General features: G+C 39.4%; 1 protein-coding gene across 3 annotated transcripts in view; it reads right to left on the reverse strand.

Annotated features, from left to right (window-relative positions):
- KIF13B (kinesin family member 13B) overlaps positions 1 to 27,901 on the reverse strand; it is a 187,731-nt gene that overhangs the window by 124,970 nt on the left and 34,860 nt on the right. For 2 of the 3 annotated variants that reach the window (XM_067745296.1, XM_067745295.1), the window contains exon 3: positions 800 to 812. In XM_067745296.1, coding sequence (XP_067601397.1) covers positions 800 to 812 — 13 coding nt within the window. Of the gene's footprint in view, positions 1 to 337; positions 482 to 799; positions 813 to 27,901 lie in introns of those variants that run through there. The other variant, XM_067745297.1, reaches the window with a different exon arrangement.

Genomic DNA, 27,901 nt, shown 5'->3' on the forward strand with positions numbered 1-27,901 from the left:
CCATCAAAAATTAAGAAAACAAAAATAATCTGGCATCTTTTCACAGAAAAGATAAAACTAATGAAATTAGTTCTACATATATAAAGAAGTCAGTGCCATATTAAACTTCTTTTTTTTAATCATTCAGAGTCCCAAGTGACAAGTCTATACATACTTTAGCAACAATAACAGAAAATGGAATTACAGTTCAACCACGGACTCTTAAACCAAACTCCAAGAATGTAGATAAAAATCTAAATTTCCTGGAAAATTCCAGAGAATGATCAATTCAATAATACAGTCCTTGTGCCTACTTCGGCACAACTACATTTCCTAAGAGATGCAGGAACTGACCCACCCCACCGAAGTTTCTTTAGAATCTGGGCTCAAATCTCAGATGAAAGCATATTCCCTTGAGGAAGCTGTGGGCCAGGGCAGGTTTCTGTTGGCCTGAGAATGTGTCCCCAGCTGTCCCAGGAGCAACATGGATGAGTCTGCCTGCTATGGTTCTGACCACAGTATGGGACGAGCAGTTTCGAGCCAATCCACGGCGAACAGCAGGGCACAAAAGGAATCTGTGTTGTAGTTGCCAGGAGACTGGACAGAATTGGTCAAAGTACAAATACAGCTTTTCTATAAACCTCTTACACCAATAAATGGCTTTGGATTTATGAACAGGCTGACAGCTTGCATTACTTCTTTTTTTTTTTTTATAAAAATGCCAGAGAAAATTTTTATTTTTGAGAAGAAAATTACCAGTACTTCAAAAATATGCCCATAAGACCTTTACAAGCATCGCATAATAAACCAAATCGCTTACCTTTGGCTGGCTTCTGAGTTCCCAAAAGAGATGTCATCAATGACATGAAAGAAAAGAGAAAGGGTTTAAAATTTTTTTTTTTAGTTAGAAGATGCTTTTTGAAGGGTAAAACAATAAACATCATGTAAATCTTTATTAAGAATATAAAATATTAACTTTGAAATCATATAGCAATTTGAAATAAAGGATAAATTAATATCTATTAGCTAGTAGGATAGAATATTAATTATAGAAAACTAATGTATCTCTCAGGTAGAAGAAAGATTATCTGAGCACCGGATAATTTATGAAGTCCTAATATTTCTGCTTTCTACCGTTTACTTATCCTTGTATACAACTTGTAAATATTTTTTAAAAATTCTTTACTTTTTAGCATCTGATTTTACTTCCAAGCAGTCTCCTCTGCCTTGATAAAGCAGCAGCTCACTCTCTATCTATATAGGACCTTCTGCCAAAAACTTCTGTTCTAAGAAAAAAAGGTTAAAGGAACAATTAATTTTTTTTAATTTTTATTTATTTATTTTGGCTGTGCTGGGTCTTCATTTCTGTGCCAGGGCTTTCTCTAGTTGCGTCAAGCGGGGGCCACTCTTCATCGCGGTGCGCGGGCCTCTCACTATCGGGGTCTCCCTTGTTGCGGAGCACAAGCTCCAGACGCGCACGCTCAGTAGCTGTGGCTCACGGGCCTAGTTGCTCCACGGCATGTGGGATCTTCCCAGGCCAGGGCTCGAACCCGTGTCCCCTGCATTGGCAGGCAGATTCTCAACCACTGCACCACCAGGGAAGCCCAGGAACAATTAATGTTTTGCCAGTGAGTGACCAGTTACTCACTTACTACTTATTCCTCTATGCTAACCCAGGTGCCTCCAACCTCCCTCCCTCTGAAAATGCCACTGGCTTACATCTCCTCAGGGTACAGGAATATAACTCAATCCAGTATAATTTTAAGATAGTTTTAAATTTAGAAGCTGTAAGAGAAGCACACAGAGCTCCCTTTACGCAAACTCACCAATTGTTAATATTGCCACGGCTGCTATGTCATTCTTCCCCCCTCCCTCTCTCCCCTCTTCTACACACACACACACACACACACACACACACATTATTTTCTCTTGATCATCTGAAGGTAAGTTACAGACATGCGCCTTCAGCCCTAAACACTTCCGTGTATAACTCATAAAAACAATGATGTTCACTCACACAACCATGGGAATAACTGGCCCTTCTCAGAGGATCCAAATGCCAAGTGAAACCTGAAACTTGAAAGGAAACTGTACATGGAAATACTTCAAATGTCTGGACATCTTGTGCCTTTGTCTCATAAAATTTTCTTCTAAATTTAATATTTATTTGTATCAAATGATTTCAGATAAGACGACTAAATTACCAAGGAAAGTAGCAAATGAGTGACACTTGTCTAACAGATTTTGGAGTAACAGCCAATGTGACTAACACATAAAATAAAATAATTTCTCTGGGATAGGAGATATGGGGAAACTTCCAAACAAAAAAGACCTGGGAAATACCAGTAGAGATGACTAACATACGCTATCATCGTTCTGTAGGTATTTATAAGCAAAGAAGAATCTCATCAGTTTCAGAAGGCACAGTTATAAGCCCAGCTGGAGGAAAGAACAGAGCCAGCATATATGAAATGCCCACATTAGGCCAGGTACATTGTATGCTACTTCATTTAACTTTCACAATAACTTTGAAAGGTGCTATTATCATTCCAGTTTTACAGATGAAAAAGTTAAGGCTCAACAGTTAAATGAGCTGTCCAAGACACAATAATAATCAGTGATGAATCTGGGATGCAAAAGTAGGTCTTCCGAATCCCAAGTCCATGTTTTCTTCCTCTCCCACACTGGTCAAAACAGTCTCGTCAAGTTTCTCCTAGACTTAAGAATCTTATGAGTCATACATTAACAACTGTGCTCCTGGTAACAGAAACATTTCCCAATGTATTAATTTCCTCCATTCTAATTATTACCCAATAAAAGGTCACCACTTGGTGCTTATGCCAGTGTAAGTTTACTTATTCATTATATTTATAAAAACTCCAGACTGTCTTTTCTGAGAGGAAAAATAAGATGTTTAGCATGATATTTTAAGTAAAACATTTTTATACAAAAATCAGCTCTTCCTAAAAGACAACCAACAAATATGAAATTCAACAATATATGATACACAGCAGAAGAATCCATGGGACTAACCTGAATGTAGAACATGATAATAAAAACAGAAACAAACCAGTAAATTAATTACAGAGCTAAGTTTCCAGCTAGGGATTCTGGTGGCTCTAACAGTAATGCTCAAATAACCTACAGAGCCATTGGAAACCCGAAGATGTAATTACAGCTCTGTACAAAAATAAATAAGTAAATTAATTAATTAAACAAAACCTTTCAACTTGTAGCTGCAATCCAATACGGCAATGCCTCACTATTCCAAAATCCCTTATTTAGAAACCTCAGCTATCCAGATCACAGTGGAGATTTAAGAAGCAGAGAAAACCAGCCCCTTGACCAATCAAAAGAGATGTCATAAAGTAGAAGCATGAGAGTCTGAATTTCTGAGTTTCTGTTGTTGTTGTTACTTAAGTTCATTTTGAATTTCCACACTTACAAAAAGTTCCAAAAACAGTACAAAGAACTCCCGTGTACCCTTCACCCAGCCTCTCAAAATGATAACATCTTATTAAAACCACAGTTACAATTATCAAAACCAGGAAATTAACCATCAACACAAGATTTATGAAATAATCTAGAGCCAACCTTACACAAATTTCTTCCCAACTGCCCCCTTGATGTCCTTTTTCAGGTCCAGGATCACACACTGCAGTTGTCACGCCTCCTCCAACTGGGGACGGTTTGTCTCTCATGACCCTGACACTTGGAGAGTCCTGGGCAGTTATTCTGTAAAATGTCCCTCAATCTGGGTTTGTCTAATGCTTCCCCATGACTAAATTCACGTTATGCATTTCGACAGGCACCAAAGAAGCAATGTTGTGCCCTTCTAAGTACATCAGTACCAGAAGGCACATCACTATGGAGAACAGTATGGAGGTTCCTTAAAAAACTAAAAATAGGATTGCCATATGATCCAGCAATCCCACTCCTGGGCATATATCCAGAAAAGTCAAAAACTCTAATTTGAAAGATACACGCACACCAATGTTCACAGCAGCACTATTTAAATGGCCAAGACATGGAAGCAACCTAAATGTCCATCGACAGATGAATGGATAAAGAAGACGTGGTACATATATACAATAGAATATTACTCAGCCATAAAAAAGAATGAAATAATGCCATTTGCAGCAACATGGATGGACCGAGAGATTATCATACTAAGTGAACTCAGAAAGAGAAAGACAAATATCATATATCACTTACATGTGGAATCTTAAAGAATGACACTAATGAATGTATTTACAAAATAGACTCACAGACACAGAAAACAAACTATGGTTACCAAAAGGGAAGGGAGGGGAGGGATAAATGGGAATTTGGGATTAACGGATATACACTACTATGTACAAAAATAGATAAACAACAAGGTCCTACTGTATAGCACACAGAACTATACTCAATATCTTGTAACAGCCTATAATGGAAAAGAATCACTTTGCTGTACACCTAAAATACTGTAAATCAACTATATTTCAATAAAAAAAAAATACCAGAAGGTACATGATGTTGTCCAAATCTCACTGCTGATGATGGTAACTCTGGTCACTGGTTACAGTTGTATATACCAGGTCTCTCCACTGTAACATTACTAGTTTTCCCTCTGTACCCTTCTTGGGGCGGGGGCGGTGATATTTTAAGACCACGTAAGCACCCTTTCTCATCATACTTTCACCCATGAATTTTAGCATCCACTGATGAGTCTTGCCCACAACAATTACTGTTCCCCAAATTGTGATTGTCTAGTTACTGAGATGTTAACAGCCCAGGTGGATCAAGATGGGTAGATGTGCTTTTTAGGAAGATGATGTTTCAGAAGACAACAAATGATTTGATTACATATTTTGTAGTTTTATTTTATTTTATTTTAGGCCGTGCCATGCGGCTTGCAGAATCTTAGTTCCCTGACCAGGGATCGAAACCGGGCCCCCTGCGGTGGAAGTGTGGAGTCCCTAACCACTGGACCACCAGGTAATTCCCTGATTACATATTTTGGATAGAACTGTTTCTGTGAATAAGCTAGTCACCTCCTCCTTTTTACTCACCTGGTTTAGGAGCTTGTGCTCACTTCTCTTTGCAATAATAAATTACACTATAAAATTAAGTCAAATTAAAGTCCTAATCTTTAGAATGCCACAATATGAAGCAGAAATTTAGTAATTATTTTATATAAGTTAATGATCTTTGGGAATTTTTATCAATACTTCTGACCATGACAAAAATAAAATTGATAGAGTCCAAAAATAAACCACAAAGTACTGTATATGTGTAAAACAAAACTGTATCAGAACTATGAGTTATAAATCAATTACTGCTGTCAACTACCAAAATCAAACGTTATATCCAAATATCATCACCTCTTTTAACCTTAAAGATTTAAGTTTCTGAAACGTTCACAATTAGAAATATCTGGAATCTCTGTTTTAACAAGATCCCACTCCAACCCGTTCTATAACAGATGTGTTAACATCACAAAGAGTTTATTCTAATACAGCCATACTATATAAAGATATTGTTTCCTTTTCGGACTTAAGCTGGCAGTACCAGCAACCAAACAATCTGCGTGATGATCGTTATTTTTTCTTTGTCACCCCTCCCCCGATGTGCTTTTCCATATAAGGAATAAAGCTGACCTGAGTAAAAATTTAGACACTGACTAGACTCACAGAGGAGATTCATCAATCTTTGCTGATCTAGATAACTTGAAGAAGTACAAATATCACTAAAAGCCCTGGTCACTGTCTCCCCAACATTTAGAATACTACATTCAATTTTGAAGAATAAATTTTAAAAGCATCACTGATAAAGCAGACTATCTTGGAGAATAGCATTCCAGATGTAGAGGGGTTTTAAAATGATACATGTAGCCTGGACCAGGGAAGACTAAAACAAGACATGATGCCATCTTTGGTAGGATCTACTAAAGAAAGTTAAAAGAAAAGGGATAGCTCTTTAATATAAGAATAGTTAGCACTGTGTTAAAGAGCCAGCTCACCATTAGTGGAATTATCTGAAGAGAGAACAGGAAAGCATTTGATGAGGATGTTGTAGAAGGAATGAGAAGTTACACTGGATTACTTGTATAGCTCTTTATTTACAATGAGAAAGCAAACAGTAAGCATTCAACAAGTTAGATTCAATATTTCTATCAGGGACACGTGCAGACCACTGGAACATCAGAGGTAACCCAAGCTACAGTTCGAGCATTACCTCCCACATCACACCCCTAGAAGAGTCCTCCTCTCCAGTGAGCTACTGTCCTTCCTGCATTCCACATGCCGACACTCAGATGATGCCATCCCTCTAACAACTCTGTTTGTTCAAGCCCTACTCATGTGGGGAAGAGCTCGGATCAAATTCTATCTCCCTCAAGAAGCCTTCCATAAGAACCCCACCCAAAAGTGAGTTCTCCTTCCCCCATTCCCCCTCTAAGTCAGAACTCTCTACTGCTCATGCATTACCCATCATTCTCACATTATATAAACTTTTTAATATAAATGGGTCATCTCCTCAACTAGACTACAAGCTTCTGAAGGACAGAGTGTGTCTTCTGGCATTTATCAGTGTCCAACACAAGGCTTTCTGATTCACCTAATGCTGTTTAAGCTCTCTAGGTGACCGGGCCCCTCCCTCTATCTCAACCACATCTTGGACCATCTTCCTTTCACTCACTGGCCTTTTCTAATTGGCCCAGTGTACACAGTTTTCTAGTCTCGGGGCTCTCATTCATGATTTTCTTTCTGCCTTGAAATCTTGAGGCTAACTCCTACTCATTTGTCATTTCTCAGCTTAGGTATTATTTCTCTACATGTATCTTTCTTAAACATCCAATCTAAATTAAGTCATTTATGTTATTCTCAATCACAGTATTCCTGATAGAATAAAAACATTTCTACCACCATCTCTGCTCTCTAAAATCATCTCCAAAACAATAAAGCAAACAAGAAACAAATACAAATTGAATCTTCAATGAAACAAGGAGATAGCTATAAATGAAATATATGAAGACAGAAAATGCATCCACAGAATGCCAGAAAGGGTCAGAAATGAGTGGTGCTGAGTATCCCAGAAGATGCGGAGGAAGGGGGCCTAAAAAACAGTAAGAACATTCAGGTCACTACCTCTGATATATATCCTTGGAGAAACGTCTTTAAATCAAGACAAAAGACAATTCTCTCCAATTAAAATCTTCCACCCACACAAACTACAATTGGTTGAGAACAGAGGGACATCCAAAGAATACAGCCACTGAACCACAACTGGCATATTTCACAATCAGAAAACGTTAGAAAGATGTTTAATAAATTCCATAATTTCAAGTTACCATATACTGAGAGAGCATCATTCAAAGAATACACTATTAACTCAATCAATCATTTGCGAATCATCTGTCACACAAGCAGAGTAAGTTTTAATTCACTGTCCACTTTCACTACAAGGAAGTTTAAATCTGACCAAAGAATTAAATCAATATTGATTCATTTGTGTGTTTTTTTTTAATAAAATATATTTCACATGATAGGTTAACAGAGTAATACACATTCATTCTAAAAATTACATGTTAAAATAACTTCAAGGCATGCACAGAGATTAGGATAGATTATTGAAATACTCAGATATGGACTATTCTAACTTGGAATACTGGAGATACAAGCTTAGCATAGAGTTATTTTCATGGAATAATAACTGAGCACCAAGCACTACATTAAGTACTTTATATTCATCATAGTAATAACCCTATGAGATATCCTCATTTTACACCTGAGTCACTTAGCATTCTGAAATTAACACAGCTAGTGGAGGTGGAATTAAGATTCAAACTGGTGTGTGCCTGATCCAAAGCCTACATTCAAGCTGCTGGGGCCAAACACAAGGCACCCAGACAATCACTTCCCCATTTCAAGCTATGGTGAACATCACTAATGAATCACAACACTCCTGCTCTTCATTAAAAGAAACTTTATAATCTACGGCACCCTTGGAGGGAAGTGCTAAAAAGATCATTAAATATTAAAATAATGCTGGGACTTCCTTGGTGGTCCAGTGGGTAAGACTCCATGCTCCCAATGCAGGGGGCCTGGGTTCGATCACTGGTTGGGGAACTAGATCCCGCATGCATGCCACAACTAAGAAGTCCACATGCCCCAACTAAGAGTCCACATGCCGCAACTGAGACCCAGTGCAACATACATACATGCTTACATAAATAAATAAATATTTTAAAAAATAAAAAATAGGGCTTCCCCAGTGGTGCAGTGGTTAAGAATCCGCCTGCCAATGCAGGGGACACCGGTTTGATGCCTGGTCTGGGAAGATCCCACATGCCACGGAGCAACTAAGCCCGTGTGCCACAACTACTGAGCCTGCGCTCTAGAGCCCGTGAGCCACAACTACTGATAACGTGAACCACAACTACTGAAGCCCATATGCCTAGAGCCTGTGCTCCGCAACAAGAGAAGCCACCGCAATGAAGAGCCCATGCACCGCAATGAAGAGTAGCCCCCGCTCACTGCAACTAGAGAAAGCCCATGCGCAGCAACAAAGACCCAAACGCAGCCATAAATAAATAAATAAATTTTTTTAAAGAAGAAATATAAAATAATGCTAAATATGTCAGAGAATAAAGCAATTAGAAATAAGATATTTGGAGATTACTTAGAAAATTTACAAAAATAAGTGTCACAAGATGAACAGAATATTTTCACTGTAAGCTTCCAAATCAAATTTGAAATTGTATTTTTAATCAATTTTAATTACACTATTAATATTAATCTCTTCTCCCAAAAACTAACTTGGATTTAACTGCTACATGTCACAGACCCAAATATTCTACCATTTTCTACTAAAAGTAAAACCTGAAATCTGAAAGGAAAAAAGACACCTATTCTTCACCATACATTATGGCAGCCTTTTTCTTCTTCTTCTTCTTTTTTTTTGTAAGCAGGGATTGTGTTTTACCTCATAACATTTCCCAAAAGAAAGGCGTTATGTCACCCAAAATAAACCATGCTTCCATCATTTCCATGTTTGTAAATGTTTATTTCAATAGGCAAAGGAATAACAGAGAAAGTAAAATAAACAAAAGCCTTGGTCATTTGTGGAATGAAGAAAAGAGTGAAGACATGGAAAGAGGAAAAGGATTAAGTTGAGGCTACTAGCAGGAAGTGGTAACATTTTACAGCCTAAGAAAAAAGCAGTAGAAATAGATATTTTGAGGAACCAAATATGCCTGCAACAGCAAAACCAGAAATCCCGGTATTAGAAAGGATTCCTTAAACTACAAGCATCTGCACAGTCACCCCGGTTTCTTTATACTTTGTGTGAACTGACTAGCCAATTGGTTAACTGAAGGTAAAATTGACCACCAATTGGCTGCTGAAGGAAGACTGGAAGAGGAGTTGAGTACTAAATAAGCCACAGAGGACTGAGAGTTCAGTTAGACCTTGGCATTTTCTTAAAAGTTACCAATTCTGATGTCTTTAAAAAATCAATAGTTTTAAAGATATAAATAATCTAATATAGTCTAAATATCTGTTTATGTAGTTTTAACAATTTTATTGACATATAATTTATATACCATAAAATCATCCATTTTAAGTGAACAATTCAATGACTTTTAGGAAATGTATAGAATTGTGCACCCCCCGTCCCCCATGCAATCTAGTTTGAGAACATTTCCGTCACTCCAAAAAGTTCCCTCAAGCCTGACTGCACTCAATCCCAGGTCCTTCCCCCAGCCCCAAACAACCAGTGATCTGCTTTCTGTCCATCTTCTTTTGTGGACATTTCCTATAAATGGAATCATACAATATGTGGTCTTTTGCATCTGGCGTCTTTCACTGAGGCATGTTTTGAGGTTCATCCGTGCCGTAGCATGTTATCAGTTCTCTGTTCCTCTGTTCCTCTGTTCCTGTTCCGGGTGAATAGTACTTTGTTTATCCACTCAGTAGCTGATAGGCATTTAGACTGTTTCCAGTTTGGGGCTATTATGAATAGTGCTGCTATGAACATTCAAGAACAAGCCTTTATGTAGACACTTATTTTTATTTCTATATATCTATGCAAGTATAGATACCTAAGAGAAGAACTGTTGGGTCATAGGGTTAGTGTATATCTACCTTTATGGGAAACAATCAAACTGTTTTCCTAAATGTGTGTACCGGGTTACATGTCCACCATCAACATGTGAGAGTCACAGGTGCTCTGTACCTTCACCATCACTTAGCACTGTCTGCCTTACATATATATATAGCCATTCAAGTGGACGTGAAGGTGGCATCTCGCTGAGATTTTAACTTGCATCTCCATAATGACCAATGAGGTTTGAGAGCCTTTTAAGATGTGCTTATATTTCATTTTAAAGAACAGAAAAATTCTCACAATCTAGTTTCTATCCCTATTTTTAAAGTATTATAAGGACTGACAAACTCCTGATCAAATCCACGCTTTTTCCTTATTTTCATTCATATTTATTTCTCTGTATCATTTCTAACTATTACTTCATCCATTGCTTTTACCTCTTTAACCACTTCTGAATTTCTTCATGTTTTTTTGTGTAGACATTCATTTTTATCTCCGTTGGACACCTAAGAGTAAAACTTTTGGGTCTTACGGTCAGCATAAATTTAACTTCACATTTACTACTTGTTTTATGATCTGGATGTGCAAAACTACCCATTTGAAATTCAGGTCAATCTTTTTAGGACCAAGCTCAGTATGTTAGATTTTATTTTAGTAAATTTTATTTAATTACCAATGCCCACACTGGATGATTCAACACATACACTTGAGTCATTATGCCAAAGTCATTCTTATTGCGTTACGTCTTGAGTTTCTAACTATTCCAGGCCTATAATCAGATGGCACCATGAACTTAACAGTTGAAATCCCCAAGAAGCTTGCAATATAGTTGATAAGATAACAAATCATTAGATATTGAAGACGTCTTCATGGCACGATGCTGTAGGGAAAACTAGTCTACACTAGCAGTTAGAAACCCTTCACTCAGTTTCCCTTCTGCCTTGCTTTAGCTTTGTGATCCCAGGGGTCACTTAACCTCATCAAACCTCTCTGCTACTTCAGGAACCAGGCTACCACCTACATAATCTACTTCACACCACACAATATCCTATGTGGTAGGGAAAGAACGTGGCTTGGGAACTAGGCAGATGTGGGTTCAAATCTAGACTCGATACAGTTTGTGCTCTTACCAGGTCCACACTATGCATTCCATGTATTACTGTCTTGAATCCTCAAAACAACACTAAAGGATAGATCCTGTTATCATCCTCATTTTACAAGTGAGGAAACTGAGGCTCAGAAGATTAAGCAACTTGCTCAAGTCGATGATTAAATATTGGATTGAGGATTCAAACCAAGGCAGAAGCAATACTCTGCTGAAGGGACACCATCAAAAACACGTAGGTCAGGGGCTTCCCTAGTGGCGCAGTGGTTGAGAGTCCGCCTGCCGATGCAGGGGACATGGGTTCGTGCCCCGGTCCGGGAAGATCCCACATGCCGCGGAGCGGCTGGGCCCGTGAGCCATGGCCGCTGAGCCTGAGCGTCCGGAGCCTGTGCTCCGCAACGGGAGAGGCCACGGCAGTGAGAGGCCCACGTACCGAAAAACAAACAAACAAACATGTAGGTCTTGTGAGATCATCAATACTGAGTTTTCTTTCCAGGAGCAAGCTGCTAAAGTAAATTCTGTGTAGTGGCTCACCTTTCTCTGTATTAGTTTTTCGTGCTTCTGTTTCTGTCTTTCTCTCTTTCATAAAGTCTTGTTTCCTGAATAGGCAAACAAACCTCAAGGAAATATGCTCTAATCCCCAAGTAGACCAAGTGGTACATGGGGAAGGGGGACGCAGGTAGAAAAGACTTGTCGAGCCTACCTAACAAACAAGCAAAATACATCAAGTTTTGTGCAACATGGAGTGGGGGAGGGGATGACACTTGACCTGGGAAATGGCTTAGAGCAGAACAAAAAAGGCACCTACATCCTTTGGTTATTTCATATCCCAAGATACAACCAACTAACCCTTAAGAAGCAGTATGGCTTCAGAACTTAGGGCATTCTTCAACTAAACTAAAACGTTGTGAAGAAAGCAGCAGCAATCTTTTAAGGCATTAATTTGAAGGACAAAGAAAAAAGCACTGGAAGCTTTTGAATGCAAATTTAGACTCTTGGAAATATAAAAGTAAATGAAGATATGAACTCTTAAATTTAAAAAACAATCTGCATACAACATATAGGTAACAAATACTGCGTACAGGAGGTATACTTGCAAATTAGTTTTGCACACTCACCTTCGTACATGAGTGTGCCTGCAATAACCAAACAGTATACCCAAATATTAACCAGTATTACCATTTCCCAGTAGTGTAAAAGAGACTTGCCTAAGAAACTTGCTTGTATAAAACTGCTGAAATTATTTTTAAAGCATTCCACAAGTCTAAGTCTGTATTTTTTCATATCTTTATTACAAGAGAAGCTATCTTTTGTTACTGTGTGTCAATTACCTAGTACACTTTAGTTCTAAGCTTCACAACAAGCCCTACTGGTAGGTCCTACACTCTCTATTTTACAGAGTAATAGGGAAAGAATAGCACAGAGAAGTTAATTAATTTGGTCAGTGGCAAAGCTGGGATTCAAACCTAAGTTTCTCATTCTAAAACTATGCTCTTTCTACTGTGCCATTCTGCCTCCCTCTCTCCATGGCAAGCGATGTGGAAGAACAAATTCAAGTCAACTTTGAATGTTTCAGGAAACTTGAGGAAGGATGCTTATTTAAAATGATCTGATGGGGGGGGACGGGGGTTGTCTGTTGTTTTTTCCCTTGCCTTCAAACAAAGTAGGCAGCATATGAAAGTGGGCTCTAAATGAGGGAAACCTATGTAGATAAATAGATACAGCGGGACTTCCCTGGCGGCGCAGTGGTTAAGACTCCACCTGCCAATGCAGGGGACACGGGTTCGAGCCCTGGTCCGGGAAGATCCCACATGCTGTGGAGCAACTAAGCCCGTGCGCCACAACTACTGAGCCTGTGCTCTAGAGCCCGCGAGCCACAACTACTGAAGCCCGCGCACCTAGAGCCCGTGCTCCGCAACAAGAGAAGCCCGCACACCACAACGAAGGGTAGCCCCCACTCGCGGCAACTAGAGAAAGCTCGCGCGCAGCAACAAAGACCCAACACAGGCAAAAATAAAAAATTAAATTAAAAAAAATATATATATATATACACTCACACAGTGACACAGAGCTGAAGCTATGTGACCCTCAGGTGCTTAGGTTAAATATTGTTTGGGGGAAGGCTGTCCTTTCTTCAGCTCTTACCCAATCTACGCTAACTTCCCAAAAAAAGACCTGGTCTTAACTGAACCAAGAGTGCTAAGGAGAGAACATTTTACTCCTCATCCCTGTGTTTCCGTGTGGAAGAACTCCAAAGAACACTCCTGAGGCCTCTAAGCCACTCACTCTGTCCTCCTGAGAGGAAGGGTGAACGATCGAGTTAGCAGCGTTCAGGAGAAGGAACCAGTACGTGGGCTCTGCACGTCCACACCACAGGGGAGACCTGCAGTGGCCCACTGGCCTGGCCAAGTCTGTAATGCACAGGGGAGGTATCAGGAGGCCCACTTGGCCAACAGTCCTAAAGTCCTTTTCTCCAAGAGCTCTCTCAGTATCAGAGGTGAAATGAGATGCAGGAAAACACAGTGGTAAGAGACTGGGCTCTGGAATCCAAGTGCCCGATTTTAAATCCCAGCTCCACCATTTACTGTGTGACTTGGGTAACTAACTTACCTAACCTAACCTCACCTCTCCATGCTCCAGTTTCCCTTATCTGTAAAATGTATATAATAAGAGAATCTATGTCATAGGGTTGCTGTGGAGATTAGAACAGGGCCTAACACATAATAAGTACCAGTTGTGTTTTATTTTTGATTTGTGTATTTCCTGTCTCTATCTTACTGATCCCCATGACTACTTCAGTTCAGAATTGGGGTGGCGGGGGGGAAGGGAGTATTGTGTATGGATTTCCTAAAATCTCAACAGAGAGAATCTCAAAAGTAAGAGAGAGCCTTTGGCTATGGAGGCAAGATGATGCAAATGTCTTATTCTACTCTTCGGTGAACTAGTCTGGAGAAAACTCCAGAATAAAGGCTGGTCCAGAGGAGATAAAGCACTAAGGTGCCCAGTTTAAGATCTCCACCAAAATTCATTTACAATAGTATGATTTTTTCCAGGGCAGAGGGCTGTCGAGACACATCCCCCAAGACGGTTCATTACTTTGCTGTATTATTTGGACCTACCACTCACTAATAATAAATGGTAAAGTTTGGTGGCTTTTTCTAATACCACCGCTCCCCTCTCCCTCTCTTTTATGGGTATCAACTGAATACCCCTTGACCTTCTTAAACTGTTTCCTATCTGAAACACCCCGTGCACCTTGGGACTTTATGAGCACAGTTACATCGTGCTTATCAGAAGGCATAAGAGAATTACAGCATTAAAGATGAAAACATAAGGTTCCCAGAATTCCTTGAACATGTTTCCTTATAACATGCACTACATTGTATCAACTGCTTACAGGTGCACTGGCAGCCGGCCCCCTCCACCCCAGATTCTCCATCTGGGTATCTCAGCACCTAAATTTAGCCCTGTGCCCGCCAGATTGTAGGCATTCGATGAATGTTAACTGAAATGAGACACTAGGAGTTAGGTTAACCATGACTACATCCTGTTTAAAATCTCTCCTTCTAATCCTCTCCTCAGATCTCCAGATACCACTTTTCCTATGTATATTCTCTGTCAACATCTTGTCCTTCCTGTATTGTTACACATTAGACTCTAAACTACCAGTTTCCTTAAGAAACCATGATCTAAAAATGTAAAAGAGCCAGAAAACGTTAATTCTTCCTCCCTGAATTTCAGATAATAGTTATACAGGAGCAGGTCTGGAGAGCAACCACAAGACAGAAGGCTCTGAGACAGAGATCTTTGGAGAAAATTAACAGAATGGTATCCTAAGAATTTGAAAGAGAAAAATTTAAGAATATGCTAAAGACAATTAAAAAGTAAACAAAATTGCAGGAAAAATAAAAAACCATTCAAGTGAGTCACGGTCTAAAATGTGGTACAATCTGATGTAATCGATGGAATTTGAGAAGAGAATTTATTTAAACTTTATGCTAGAAGACACTCCATCAAATAGTCTATGGGTTGTGATAATGAACCCAGAGAAGGACAAGCAAACCTAACACACCGTTTGGTCTAGCACTGACACAGAGGGATAGACAGATAACTGGATGGATGGATAGATAGATGGATGGATGGATGGATACATAATATATATAAAATAATGTCAACTTATGAATAAAGCAAGTGGGTTACAAAAGGGCATAGAAAGGGGGAAGGGCATGGTCTCATCTTGGTAAAGAAGGAGTGAAGAGACAATGTTTAAAGCTGATTTAATAAGAAATACAGGTTTCAATATGTTCTGTAAAAATACCACAGAAATGACCAAAGAAGAAATTACAAAAATATAAAAAGCAAGCAGTAGGAGAAGAGGTAAAAAGCTTGTACATCTAAGCTAAAATCTTCATCAGGGAGTCAATGAATATATGCCTAAGATTAATCTAGGTATGAACATAGCTGGAGTAATCTTCAAGATTTTTTTGATCATGTACCCCCCAAAAACCGCCTCATACGTTTTTGTCATATAAAATTTTTCAAACATGAGTTTAGATAGCTGTAAAGAATATAATTCCTGAAATATTATATTTTAAAATAGAATTCCTTAAATATATTCATTAGAATCCAAGTACCATAAATTTTTGTAAATTTGGATACTCATATTTTATTGCTGATACAATCCACTATTTTGTTTTAAAGAAAAAACTCTCCTTCGGTAGTCAGTAATTTCATACCTTTACTTCTTTCCCATGAACTCACCCAGCGATGTGAGGTCATATGCCCAGCATCTAAACTGACTTGAGAATTTGAAGGCAAAGAAATTAAACAAAACAAAACAAAACACTCGGCCTCTAAATTCCATTCCACTTTCCGCAAAGTATTTTATCCTAATGTAAAGTCTTTTGTTAACCACTCTATCATTCTTTTCTGCAAAAATATCCATACAGATTAAAATTTTAAATTTCTCTGGTTACCCTTCTTCTGCATTGAGCTATCAATTATTAGCAGCACATGACTGATCAGAACAAAACAAATATATCACAAGTTTTGATAAACACAGCAAGTAAAAATTGCAATGGAAAAGCATCTTATAATGAAACGAGTCCATGGGATGACTGTATCTTACTACTAAAATGAGTCGGCACTGAGTGTTAATTCTATTCCTATTTTCTTTTGTACAGAAGTAAAGCACTGAAAACCTTGCTCAAATATGTAAGAGGATTGGACTGGAAGGAGGTTTGTTATAGTAACATCACAAAAATCTTTGCACTCCTGCCATGGTACATGCCAAAAAAAACCAAATCACATAATAACCTAACATCAAATATTATATTTAAGGATCTATAAGTTAATGAATCAATTAGGTCTCCTGAAAGCAAAAATTGAAAAGTACCTGATTTGCAAAAGGAGTTGTGACCCAGGTCATAGAGTGCCTGCTCATGTTTTCAGTTTCTTGGCTAGATGCCAAAGACTTCAACATAACTTATCAAGTTAATCACACCTGCTATTGTTTCACTTACTGGAACTTTGCTTAACCTCTAAAAGTCAGAAAGGGTTGAGAAAATCAAATCTTTTTTTTTTTTGAAAATCAAATCTTTTTAACTTCATTACACCTTTGACAAAAATACTATTTGATAAAATTATTTCATCTTATGATGTGCTTTAGATACATTTTCATCAAAACACTGAAGCTGCATATTTAGCTGATTCAATTTATGGAAAAGTCTGCCCTATAAACTAACCAGAATGTAGCTTTATTATCAAATCACTGTTTTACATATCTTATCAAATCTTTATTATCTTATTATCAAAATAATCAGGCAAATCAAACACATTTTCTGTACAAAATAACCTGACCTCATTTTTAAATTCAAATATAAGTTTTAACACTCATTTCAAGGAGGTCTCTTTTATAGAATACATTTTGTAAGATAGATTACTAAAAGAATTAAGCAAGGATTTAAATTACATACATCTAGTAATTTAAAATGGATAAAAGACAAGATGGATCAATATATTGTTTCTTATTAACTGACCTGTAATAATAAAATACAATGTGTAGCTAAAACTAGAAGCTATTTACAAAACAAGGAGTATGGTAAAGATATGGTATTCCTTGGGTTAACAAGTATATAAAATAGTATTTTGAGGGTTTTTTAATAATTAAATAAGAATGAGAAAAAAGTCCATTTACCTTTTTTAAACATCAAGATTAGACTTTTCCCATGTATTTAAAGAAACAGAAGAATACAGCCATCCTTCGGTACATGTGGGTTCCAGGATCCCCCCCAGATACCAAAATCTGAGGATGCTCAAGTCCCTTATATAAAATGGTATAGTACTTGCACATATACTTTAAATCATCTCTAGATTACTTATGATACCTTAATATTGGGTTGGCCAAAAGGTTCATTTGGTCTTTTCTGTAAGATGGCTCTAGTAGCAGTTAATTGTCTTTAACTTCATTCGAAACAATTTTGTTAGATTGTATTGTGACAGCTGTCCTATCAGCATGATTTAAAAAAAACTTATCCAAATCGGTGAATTTCTGTGTAGCCATTTTAATATTGAAGATGGAAGGAAAAAAAGCAACATTTTCAGCATATTATGCTTTATTATTTCAAGAAAGGTAAAAACGCAACTGAAACGCAAAAAAAGATTTGTGTGGTGTATGGAGAAGGTTCTGTGACTGATGGAACGTGTCACAAGTGGTTTGCGAAGTTTCATGCTAGAGATTTCGCGCTGGACGATGATTCACGGTCGGGCAGCTGAAGTTGATAGCGATCTATTCGAGACATTAATTGAGAACATCAACGTTATACCATGCAGGAGATAGCCGACATACTCAAAATATCCAAATCAAGCGCTGAAAATCATTTGCACCAGCTTAGTTATGTTAATTGCTTTGATGTTTGGGTTCCACGTAAGTTAAGCGAAGAACACCTTCTTGACCTTATTTCCACATGCGATTCTCTATCTCTACTTAAACCTAATGAAAATGTTCCATTTTTAAAACAAATTGTGACGTGCGATGAAAAGTGGATCCTGTACAACAATGTGGAACGGAAGAGATCATGGGGCAAGCGAAATGAACCACCACCAACCACACCAAAGGCCAGTCTTCATCCAAAGAAGGTGATGTTGTGTATATGGTGGGACTGGAAGGGAGTCCTCTATTATGAGCTCCTTCCAGAAAACCAAACGATTAATTCCAAAAAGTACTGCTCCCAAGTAGACCAACTGAAAGCAGTACTCTACGAAAAGCATCCAGAATTAAGCAACAGAAAACGCATAATCTTCCACCAGGATAACACAAGACCACATGTTTCTCTGATGACCAGGCAAAAACTGTTACAGCTTGGCTGGGAAGTTCTGATTCACCCGCCATATCAACCAGACATTGCACCTTCGGATTTCCACTTATTTTGGCCTTTACAAAAGAAAAAATGTCAGTTCCCTGGAAAACTGTAAAAGGCACCTGGAACAGTTCTTTGTTCAAAAAGATAAAAAGTGGGCTTCCCTGGTGGCGCAGTGGTTGAGAGTCTGCCTGCCGATGCAGGGGACACGGGTTTGTGCCCCGGTCCGGGAAGATCCCACATGCCGTGGAGCTGCTGGGCCCGTGAGCCATGGCCGCTGAGCCTGCGCGTCCGGAGCCTGTGCTCCGCAACGGAAGAGACCACAACAGTGAGAGGCCCGCGTACCGCAAAAAAAAAAAAAAAAAAAAAAAGGCAGAAGGTAGTGGAACAAAAGGGTGAATACATTGTTCAGTAAAGTTCTTGGTGGGGCTTCCCTGGTGGCGCAGTGGTTAAGACTCCGTCTGCTAGTGCAGGGGACACAGGTTCAAGCCCTGGTCCAGGAATATCCCACATGCTGCAGAGCAACTAAGCCCATGCACCACAACTACTGGGCCTGTGTTCTAGAGCCCACAAGCCACAACTACTGAAGCCCACGAGCCTAGAGCCCATGCTCCGCAACAAGAGAAGCCACCGCAATGAGAAGCCTGTGCACCTCAACAAAGAGTAGGCCCCACTCGCCACAACTAGAGAAAGCCTGCGCACAGCAACGAAGACCCAACACGGCCAAAATAAACAGATAAATAATAAAGTTCTTGGTGAGGACTTCCCTGGTGGTGCAGTGGTTAAGAATCCGCCTGCCAATGGGTTCAATCTCTGGTTGGGGAAGATCCCACATGCTGCGGGGCAACTAAACCCGTGCACCACAACTACTGAGCCTGCGCTCTAGAGTCCGTGAGTCACAACTACTGAGCCTGCGTGCCACAACTACTGCAGTCCTCACACCTAGAGCCTGTGCTCTACAACAAGAGAAGCCACCGCAATGAGAAGCCCGCACACTGAAACGAAGAGGACCCCCTGCTTGACGCAACTAGAGAAAGCCCGCGCACAGCAATGAAGACCCAACGCAGCCAAAACTGCAAAATCTAAAAAAATTTTAATATAAAATTTAAAAATAAATATAAATAAATAAATATAATAAATATAATATTATATAATATATATAATATAATAATAATATATAAATAAATATAATATTTAAAAAATAAATTTCTTGGTGAAAATGAAAAATGTGTCTTTTATTTTTACTTAAAAACCGAAGGCACTTTTTGGCCAACCCAATACAATGTAAATGTTATGTAAATAGTTGCACAATGTAAGTGCTATGTAAATAGTGGCCTCACAGGAAATTCAAGTTTTGCTTTTGGAAACCTTCCGAAAATTTTTTTTCTTTGATCCGCAGTTGTTCTTTGATCCGCAGAAGTGGAACCTGTGGATACGAAGGGCTGACTGTATACAGAACTGTAAACCATGCTAGCAGTTGACATAAAATGTTTCTGTTAACAGTTGGCAGAAAATATTAAATATTTTATAGCTTGAAATAAGATGAGGATTGACTACAACTGAAACAAATACTTCATGATATGATTTAATTAAAATAGGTCTCAGCTACCTTACTCAATCCTTATTGAATAAGGTACATCAAAAACCTGAAAGAAATGGCATAAAAATTTTATCTGCGCATTTAGCCAATGCATCCTGAAAGAACAATTCCTATTTTCCTGCTTTGGCTGTTTGAAAGTACTTTGCCTTGCAATTAATGCCTCATCCTAGGGATGAGTATTAAGAATAAAAAAGAATTGTTTCTATCTTCCAGCCTGGAAATCTACAATTTGGTAACTGCAACTCACAATTAGAAGTTTTGTATTAAGAAACCGTAGTTTAAATCATACCATTAGCCTGTCAACGTGAAAGTGAAAAATGAAAATATGAAAGTGAAAAACGATAATGTAGAGAAGAACATATCTGAGTGACTATGAGGTTGAAAATGTTAACATTTGGTCTTGATTGACCTGAAAATCCTCATTGCTTTACGGCAGATTAAAAACAAATCAACCGTATGCTAACATATGGAATCTAAAAAAAACGGTACTGATGAACCCAGGGGCAGGGCAGGAATAAAGACGCAGACATAGAATATGGACTTGAGCGCACAAGTGGCAGGAAGGGTAAACTGGGACGAAGTGAGAGAGTAGCACTGACATATACACTGCCAAATGTAAAACAGATAGCTACTGGGAAGCAGCCGCATAGCACAGGGAGATCAGCTCGGTGCTTTGTGACCGACCACCTAGAGGGGTGGGATAAGGAGGGTGGGAGGGAGGCTCAAGAGGTAGGGGATATGGGGACATATGTATACATATAAGCTGATTCACTTTGTTATACAGCAGAAACTAACACAACATTGTAAGGCAATTATATTCCAATAAAGATATATTTTTTAAAAATCAACGATACTTCTGACCAGAAATATCAGGGTGTCTGAGATAAAGAGGCATCTCTCTGGGGCCTGTGAAAGTGAAGAAAGGGCTAGAAGGATTGTGTGGGTGAGGGAAGCCCGCCCACAGGTTCCTAAGACATGTCTGTCAAATCGATGAGGCCACCAGCTGAATCTGGACTCAGCCAACAGAGAGCTTTGTGACCAGGAACCAACCGACTTAGTTTCTCTGTAAATGCAGAACGTGGATTAGGTATGTTTTATAAACTCCCATTTAGCTCTGATCATCTGTTAGGTAGAGAACTATGCACCCCGGTTATTTATCTACCAGGCAGTCACGTGAAGTTCACACTATTGAAGCTCTCTTGAATCCGTTTATTGGAGAACTCACTACACTGACAGAAAGCTCTTTTCCTGGGCCTAGGGAAGTCAGGACTGAGTGGGGTGTTTGCTGTATTTCACCTCAAAGATGAATCAATCCTACTCCAGACCCTGAACGTACCGTCAGTCTGCCCTTGACCTAAAGCTTTCCCTCCCACTTCTGAGTTTTCTCGAATTGACTGCTAGCAAATGGGCCAGATTCTGAATGCTTCCTTTGCTCCGACAAGGTGTAAGTACCTTTTACACCTGTAAGCTTAATCACCACACAACGTAACGTTTGCAAATCATTCCACTGGTGATCCTATCTGGACAAGTGGCTACGCGGGGTTCTCACGTAAACACTAACTGGTGATTACAATAAAATCCTGCCCATAATGAATATTCTACACTCAGGAGAGATACTTGTAACACAGGCATTCATCCAGCCATGTACAAAAACTGGCTGGTAAAAAATCTCTACTCAGAAACACTGCACTTTCATTTCCTATTTTGTGGGTGTTGTCTGACTTGAGAACATAAATGTGCAGATTTCCAAGCTGGAAAATTCTTTTCATCAGTTCTTTAACACACAGCGTTCAGGCCACCTTTACCATCTCGCCAGTATCATGTTAACAGTCTCTGACCTGGTTTTCCTATCTCCGCTCGTGCTCCCGCCTAATCTACCCTCCACACTGTCACCAGTGTAATCTTGTATGGAGTCATTTTGAGTCCAGCGGAGCCAGACAGGCCTAGTTTTGACTCTGAGCAAGATACTTAATCTTGCCATGCCTGTTCCTCCATCTGCAAAAAGTGCAAATAATAATAAGACTGCTGTGAGGATTAAATAACATGTATACACTGCTTATAACCGTGACTGGACAATTATGTCACTCACATGCAGAAGAACCTTCCATGCTTTCCCACCCTCTACTCCTACTGTCATGCTATTCTCTATATCTGAAATATCTTTATTTCTAAGCCAGACAGAACAAAGCCCTAATCATATTTTTCTGTGATGTCTTTTTCAACCTTAAAGAATTATAGTAATTGAAACTTTCACTCCTCCCCACTTTTTTCTAACACTATATCACTGCTTTCATGTCTATCTAGATCCTCTTATGATACCGTCTTTGTTTTAGACAAGACTCTCTTGTCTTTATTTGAAAATACTTCTGCATAATCCCATAGCACTTCATAGCTCTCTCCTATGGAACTTTTCATACACTCCATTTGTTATTTGCACAGTCTCATCAGCCCTACTAAATTATTGGGGAAAAAAAGAAAAGAAAAATAGCCATAAAGGCAAGTGTTAAGTTTTAATCCACGTGTGGGGCTAATTTCTTAACATTTGGTATCCTAATCACAAATATACACTCCAGGGTTAACATACAAAGGATTCTAATCAAGAATGCACACTCTAGGGAATTCCCTGGCGGTCCAGTGGTTAGGACTCTGAGCTTTCACTGCCAAGGGCCCGGGTTCAATCCCTGGTCAAGGAACTAAGATTCTGCAAGCCAAGCGGCCAAAAAAATTTTTTTAAAAATTAAAATAAATTAGGCTACTTCTCTATTTAAAAAGAAAAAGAATGCGCACTCTAGTGTGGAGATTCTTAATCCCAATAGAATGAACAGGCATCTATGAAGATGGATGGGGGGAAAAGTTACACTTTTATTTTTCACTAACTTCTAACTGCAATTTACCAATTACCCTCAATTATTAATGTAGGCAATAAATTACAGTATTAGCAGTGACTTCGTCACCAATAGAAATCACAGCTTTTTTTTTTTTTTTTTAATTTTTGGCTGCATTGGGTCTTCGTTGTTGCATGTGAGCTTTCTCTAGTTGTGTTGAGCGGGGGTTACTCTTTGTTGTGTTGAGCAGGGTTACTCTTCGTTGTGGTGCACAGGCTTCTCATTGTGGTGGCTTCTCTTGTTAAAGACCACAGGCTCTAGGCATGCGGGCTTCAGTAGTTGTAGCACGCGGGCTCAGTAGTTGTGACTCGCGGGCTCCAGAGCGCAAGCTCAGTAGTTGTGGCACACAGGCTTAGTTGCTCCGCGGCATGTGGGATCTTCCCAGACCAGGGCTCAAACCGGTGTCCCCTGCATTGGCAGGTGGATTCTTAATCACTGTACCACCAGGGAAGTCCACAGCTATCTTCTTATCACATTACAACTGCTGCAAATATGTTGTATGTATATTCATCACAACTTTGAAATTAATTACTCCCAACACTAGATCTTATTAGTTAATACAATAATAAAGAAGCACATATTACTGTATCCCACATCTTTAAAAATATTTCTGGAACTATATTTCATTACATTTGGTTTCTTTTCTTAAATATTTATTTATTTATTCATTCATTCATTCACTTGGCTGCACCAGGTCCTAGTTGCGGCACACGGGATCTTTGTTGCAGCATGCAGGCTCTTAGTTGTGGCTTTCGGGATCTAGTTTCCTGACCAGGGATCAAACCCAGGCCCCCTGCATTGGGAGCGTGGAGTCTTAGCCACTGGACCACCAGGGAAGTCCCTCATTATATTTGGTTTCTTTTGTTATCCTTTGCATTTTATGCTTTTGAAAGATTATTCTGAGAAGGGTCTACAGACTTTATCAGACTGCCAAAGGGGTTCATGCAAAAATAGGTTCAGCTGTCTTTCCTTCTGATCCACACTACACAGTTCACTATTCAGCACAAGGAATGTCAGAAATAATTTTTAACTGGTAAAATGCGTAGTGTTAAAACTATTCAGACTGACTAGAAATCTTACACAGGTACCTCCATTCTTGGGAGAACAAAGTCTAAGCCTTTAACAACCCTGGCATCCTGTGCCATTGGGGTAGGGTTCTTGGCCTAGGGCTCTAGCCAGACCTGAATTCAGGCTCTGCCACATAATTCTAAGCAGAGGGTACTGAATCCTGCTACCTTTGTCTCAAGGGAAACTTTCGGGCAAAGCGCCTGAGAGCTGTGACTTCATGGAGCTCACAGGAACAAGCTGTATGCTTAATGCTGTGCCTGCGCTAACAGATCTGAGGCAGAATTCGTCAGAACTTCGTGGTTGACCTACCCCATGGTAGTGTGGGATGAGGAAGAAGGCCTACAAGCTCTCACCTAGCTCTAATTTTAGGAGGTTACTAATGTCTGATTATAAGCGACCCAAATGCCTTAGACCCGTTCATAATAACCCTGATAGACTAAGAAGCTCCATGAAGCCTGGGACCAAATTTTCTTTTGTTCATCATTGTTTTCTTAGGGTCAACACTATCCTGACACCCACAGAGGGCATTCAACAAATAGTTGTTGAGTGCGTTAACAAATGTGACGTACTTACACTCCCTAACTCCAGAATGTGATTCCTTAAAAGAAGAGCAAGTCATACTTATCCTTCCCTTATCAGGCACCTTGCCAGGGCTGCATATATTAGATACCAATCAATAATTGTTGGACTTCCCTGGTGGTGCAGTGGTTGAGAGTCCGCCTGCCGATGCAGGGGACACGGGTTCGTGCCCCAGTCTGGAAAGATCCCACACGCCGCGGAGCGGCTGGGCCCGTGAGCCATGGCCGCTGAGGCTGCGTGTCCAGAGCCTGTGCTCCGCAACAGGAGAGGCCACAACAGTGAGAGGCCCGCGTACCGCAAAAAAAAAAAAAAAAATTGTTGAATGCCTACAGTTTTGCTCTAATCTCAATTTACCAATTGTATTTTTTATTTTCTTTTTTACTTTTTTTAAAAAAATCAATTATATGTTTTCAAATGTTTAAAGATCAAGAAGAAACTCTTCTGTGAAATCTTACAAGGCAGGGGACTTCTCTGGTGGTCCAGTGGCTAAGACTCTGTGCTCCCAATGCAGGGGGCCCAGGTTCGATCCCTGGTCAAGGAACTAGATCCCACATGCCACAGCTAAGAGTTCACATGCTGCAGCTAAAAGATCCCTCATGCCACAACTAAAGATCCCGCATGCGGAAACGAAGATCCCGTGTGCTGCAACTAAGACCCAGAGCAGGCAAATAAATAAATATTTTAAAAAAAAAAGAAAGAAATCTTACAAGGCAATAAGAAGCAGTATATCTGGTGATACACGGAGGGTATCTGGCTTTGGAGACATGAGCTCACGCAAACCTGAGTTCAAACCCCAGCTCTGCCACTTACTAACTGTGATGTTGGGAAGTCATACAGCGCCTTCCTGCCTCACTCCTCTTCTGAAAATTCTAATATAATCGTGGTGCTTATATTTTCTATTCTAAGTACTTCTGTTGAACCTGTAGGTAAAACCCTTGCAAAGGATCCAACACACTATAAGAAATAATAATGCCTACAAACGCTATTTATCATCAATGAAAAGATCCAAAAACTAAATTCTCTGTTCGCTTCTCATATTTCCAGGAACACTGCCCTAGCTGTCTCTGCATTATTTACACCTTCCACGTGTTCAAAGACCTTGACCACAAGTTCCTTTGACTATAATAATAGCTCTTTGCTCAGAACAAGGAAACCAACTCTGGGCAATGTTATGCAAATTGATGTTCTTTAGAGGAAACCCACAATCCCTGAAATAAACATCTTGTACTTGCTATCTGGAGGGTTAGGAAACTACACTTAGAGCTATAGCTTGAGTCACCTAAGATTATTGCCAATTAAAAGCAAAAGGGCATGATTTGTTATTAGGAACATAGTATGATAGTTTACTACATGTCTAACCTAGCCAGTAAGTATTTACTGAGTATCTAGCATAGACCAGTGTTGTTGGAAAAAAATTACTTAAAATATGACGTGTTTCAATGAATAAAATTTTTATGAAGAAAGTTGATCAGAATAAACGAATCAAGGAATAATAGCAGCTACCATCTACTAAGTACCTACCATGTACCAGGTATTTTACATAAATAACTCATTTATCCCAATAGCAATCTGACAAGATCTATATTATGGTGTTCTCACCTTGATTTTACAGAAAAGGAAACTGAAGCTCAGGGAAGTCATGTAAACTTTCCAAAGGCACACAGTTGGTAATGGTAGATCCAGAACTCAAACTCCATTCTGAGTCATACTTCTCCGATGCCCTTCAACCAACTCTTGCCTCTTCCTATCCTTATAAGCAATGATGATGGCTAAATTCCACTGGCAACACTCCAATCCTACATCCTATCTAATGCTTATGAGGTTGACAAAAGTAAAAACTAATCCACACAAGGGACTTCCCTGCTGGTACAGTGGTTAAGAATCCGCCTTCCAATGCACAGGACTCGGGTTTCATCTCTGGTTGGGGAGCTAAGATCCCACATGCCGTGGGGCAACTAAGCCCACGTGCTCTGGAGCCCACACGCCACAACTAGAGAGCCCACATGCCACAACTACTGACCCCGCGAGCTCTACAGTCCATGCCGCAACTACAGAGAAGCCCACGTGCCACAACAGAGAGCCCGCACGCCGCAACAAAGCATCTCGCGTGCCGCAACGAGGATCCTGCATACCACAACTGGGACCTGATGCAGCCAAATAAATATTTTTTTAAATTAAAAAAAAATTAATCCACACTATGAAGAACAGACCTAACCTCTTCCTAATTTTTAAGTTCAGAGTCGGGTCAAAATATGTCAGATCAACTGTAATGTAATACATAAGCAAGAGAATCCATTTAGTATATAAACCAAGGGCATACAAAAAGGATGTTCTTAGCATGGATTCCTCAGAAAGCAAAGCCTAGGGCTTATCATGGATTACAGCCCCAGGGAAGAGCAGGGAGAGGAGCGAGGAATGAGGTGTCAGATTATGTCCACATCAAGTTGGTCAGGGTCCAGTTTGAGTTGGCAACAGCCAGGGGTGAAAAGTGATTAAAGGCTCTGGGGAGAGTGAGGCCAAGAAGACCTGAAGTGGGACAGAAGAGATGTCTAATACAGCGGTTAAAGATGAAGTCAGTGTCAGAAAACTTAAGTAAAGCTTATGGAAATGGCAAGGCACAAAGTCCTAGTTTGGTGCCAAGGTATGACTCAATCTTGAACCAGTCTCTGTCCCAGTATCCTACTTTTAAGCATCCTTCCCGATGTGAGTGGATAAAGGCTAGCATACAGGTTCAGTCCTAATAAATCTAACTTTCAGAGAAAAGACATTCACGCAAATAGTACCAAACGTATATTCAATGTCTGGTTCCCCCTATTTTATGGCAGTTTCTGATTCCCGAAAGAACATGGCAGATTGCAAGGGCGGCTATGACTCACTAGTGGCTAAGTGGGAGTAATAACTGGACAAAGATCTTGCTTACATATGGGGTTTCTGTTGTGGTAACATTTGATGAGAATAAAAGCGAGCAAGGAAGTTTGTTACACATGACCAAAACATAGCTCACCCAGTTTTCTACACAGAGGAGTATGTTAAGTCTGACAAAATAATAAAAGTGCAATTATATGAGCAGTAGCTACTACTACAGATTCTTAAGATGGCTTTCATTTCATAGGGTAAAATTTATTTTTTAAAACACTTGAATGGATAAACAACAAGGTCCTTCTGTATAGCACAGGGAACTATATTCAATATCCTGTGAAAAAACATAGTGGAAAAGAATATGAAAAAGAATGTGTAT

The sequence above is a fragment of the Pseudorca crassidens genome, chromosome 7 (genome assembly GCF_039906515.1).
Source record: "Pseudorca crassidens isolate mPseCra1 chromosome 7, mPseCra1.hap1, whole genome shotgun sequence".
Classification (NCBI taxonomy): Eukaryota; Metazoa; Chordata; class Mammalia; order Artiodactyla; family Delphinidae; genus Pseudorca; species Pseudorca crassidens.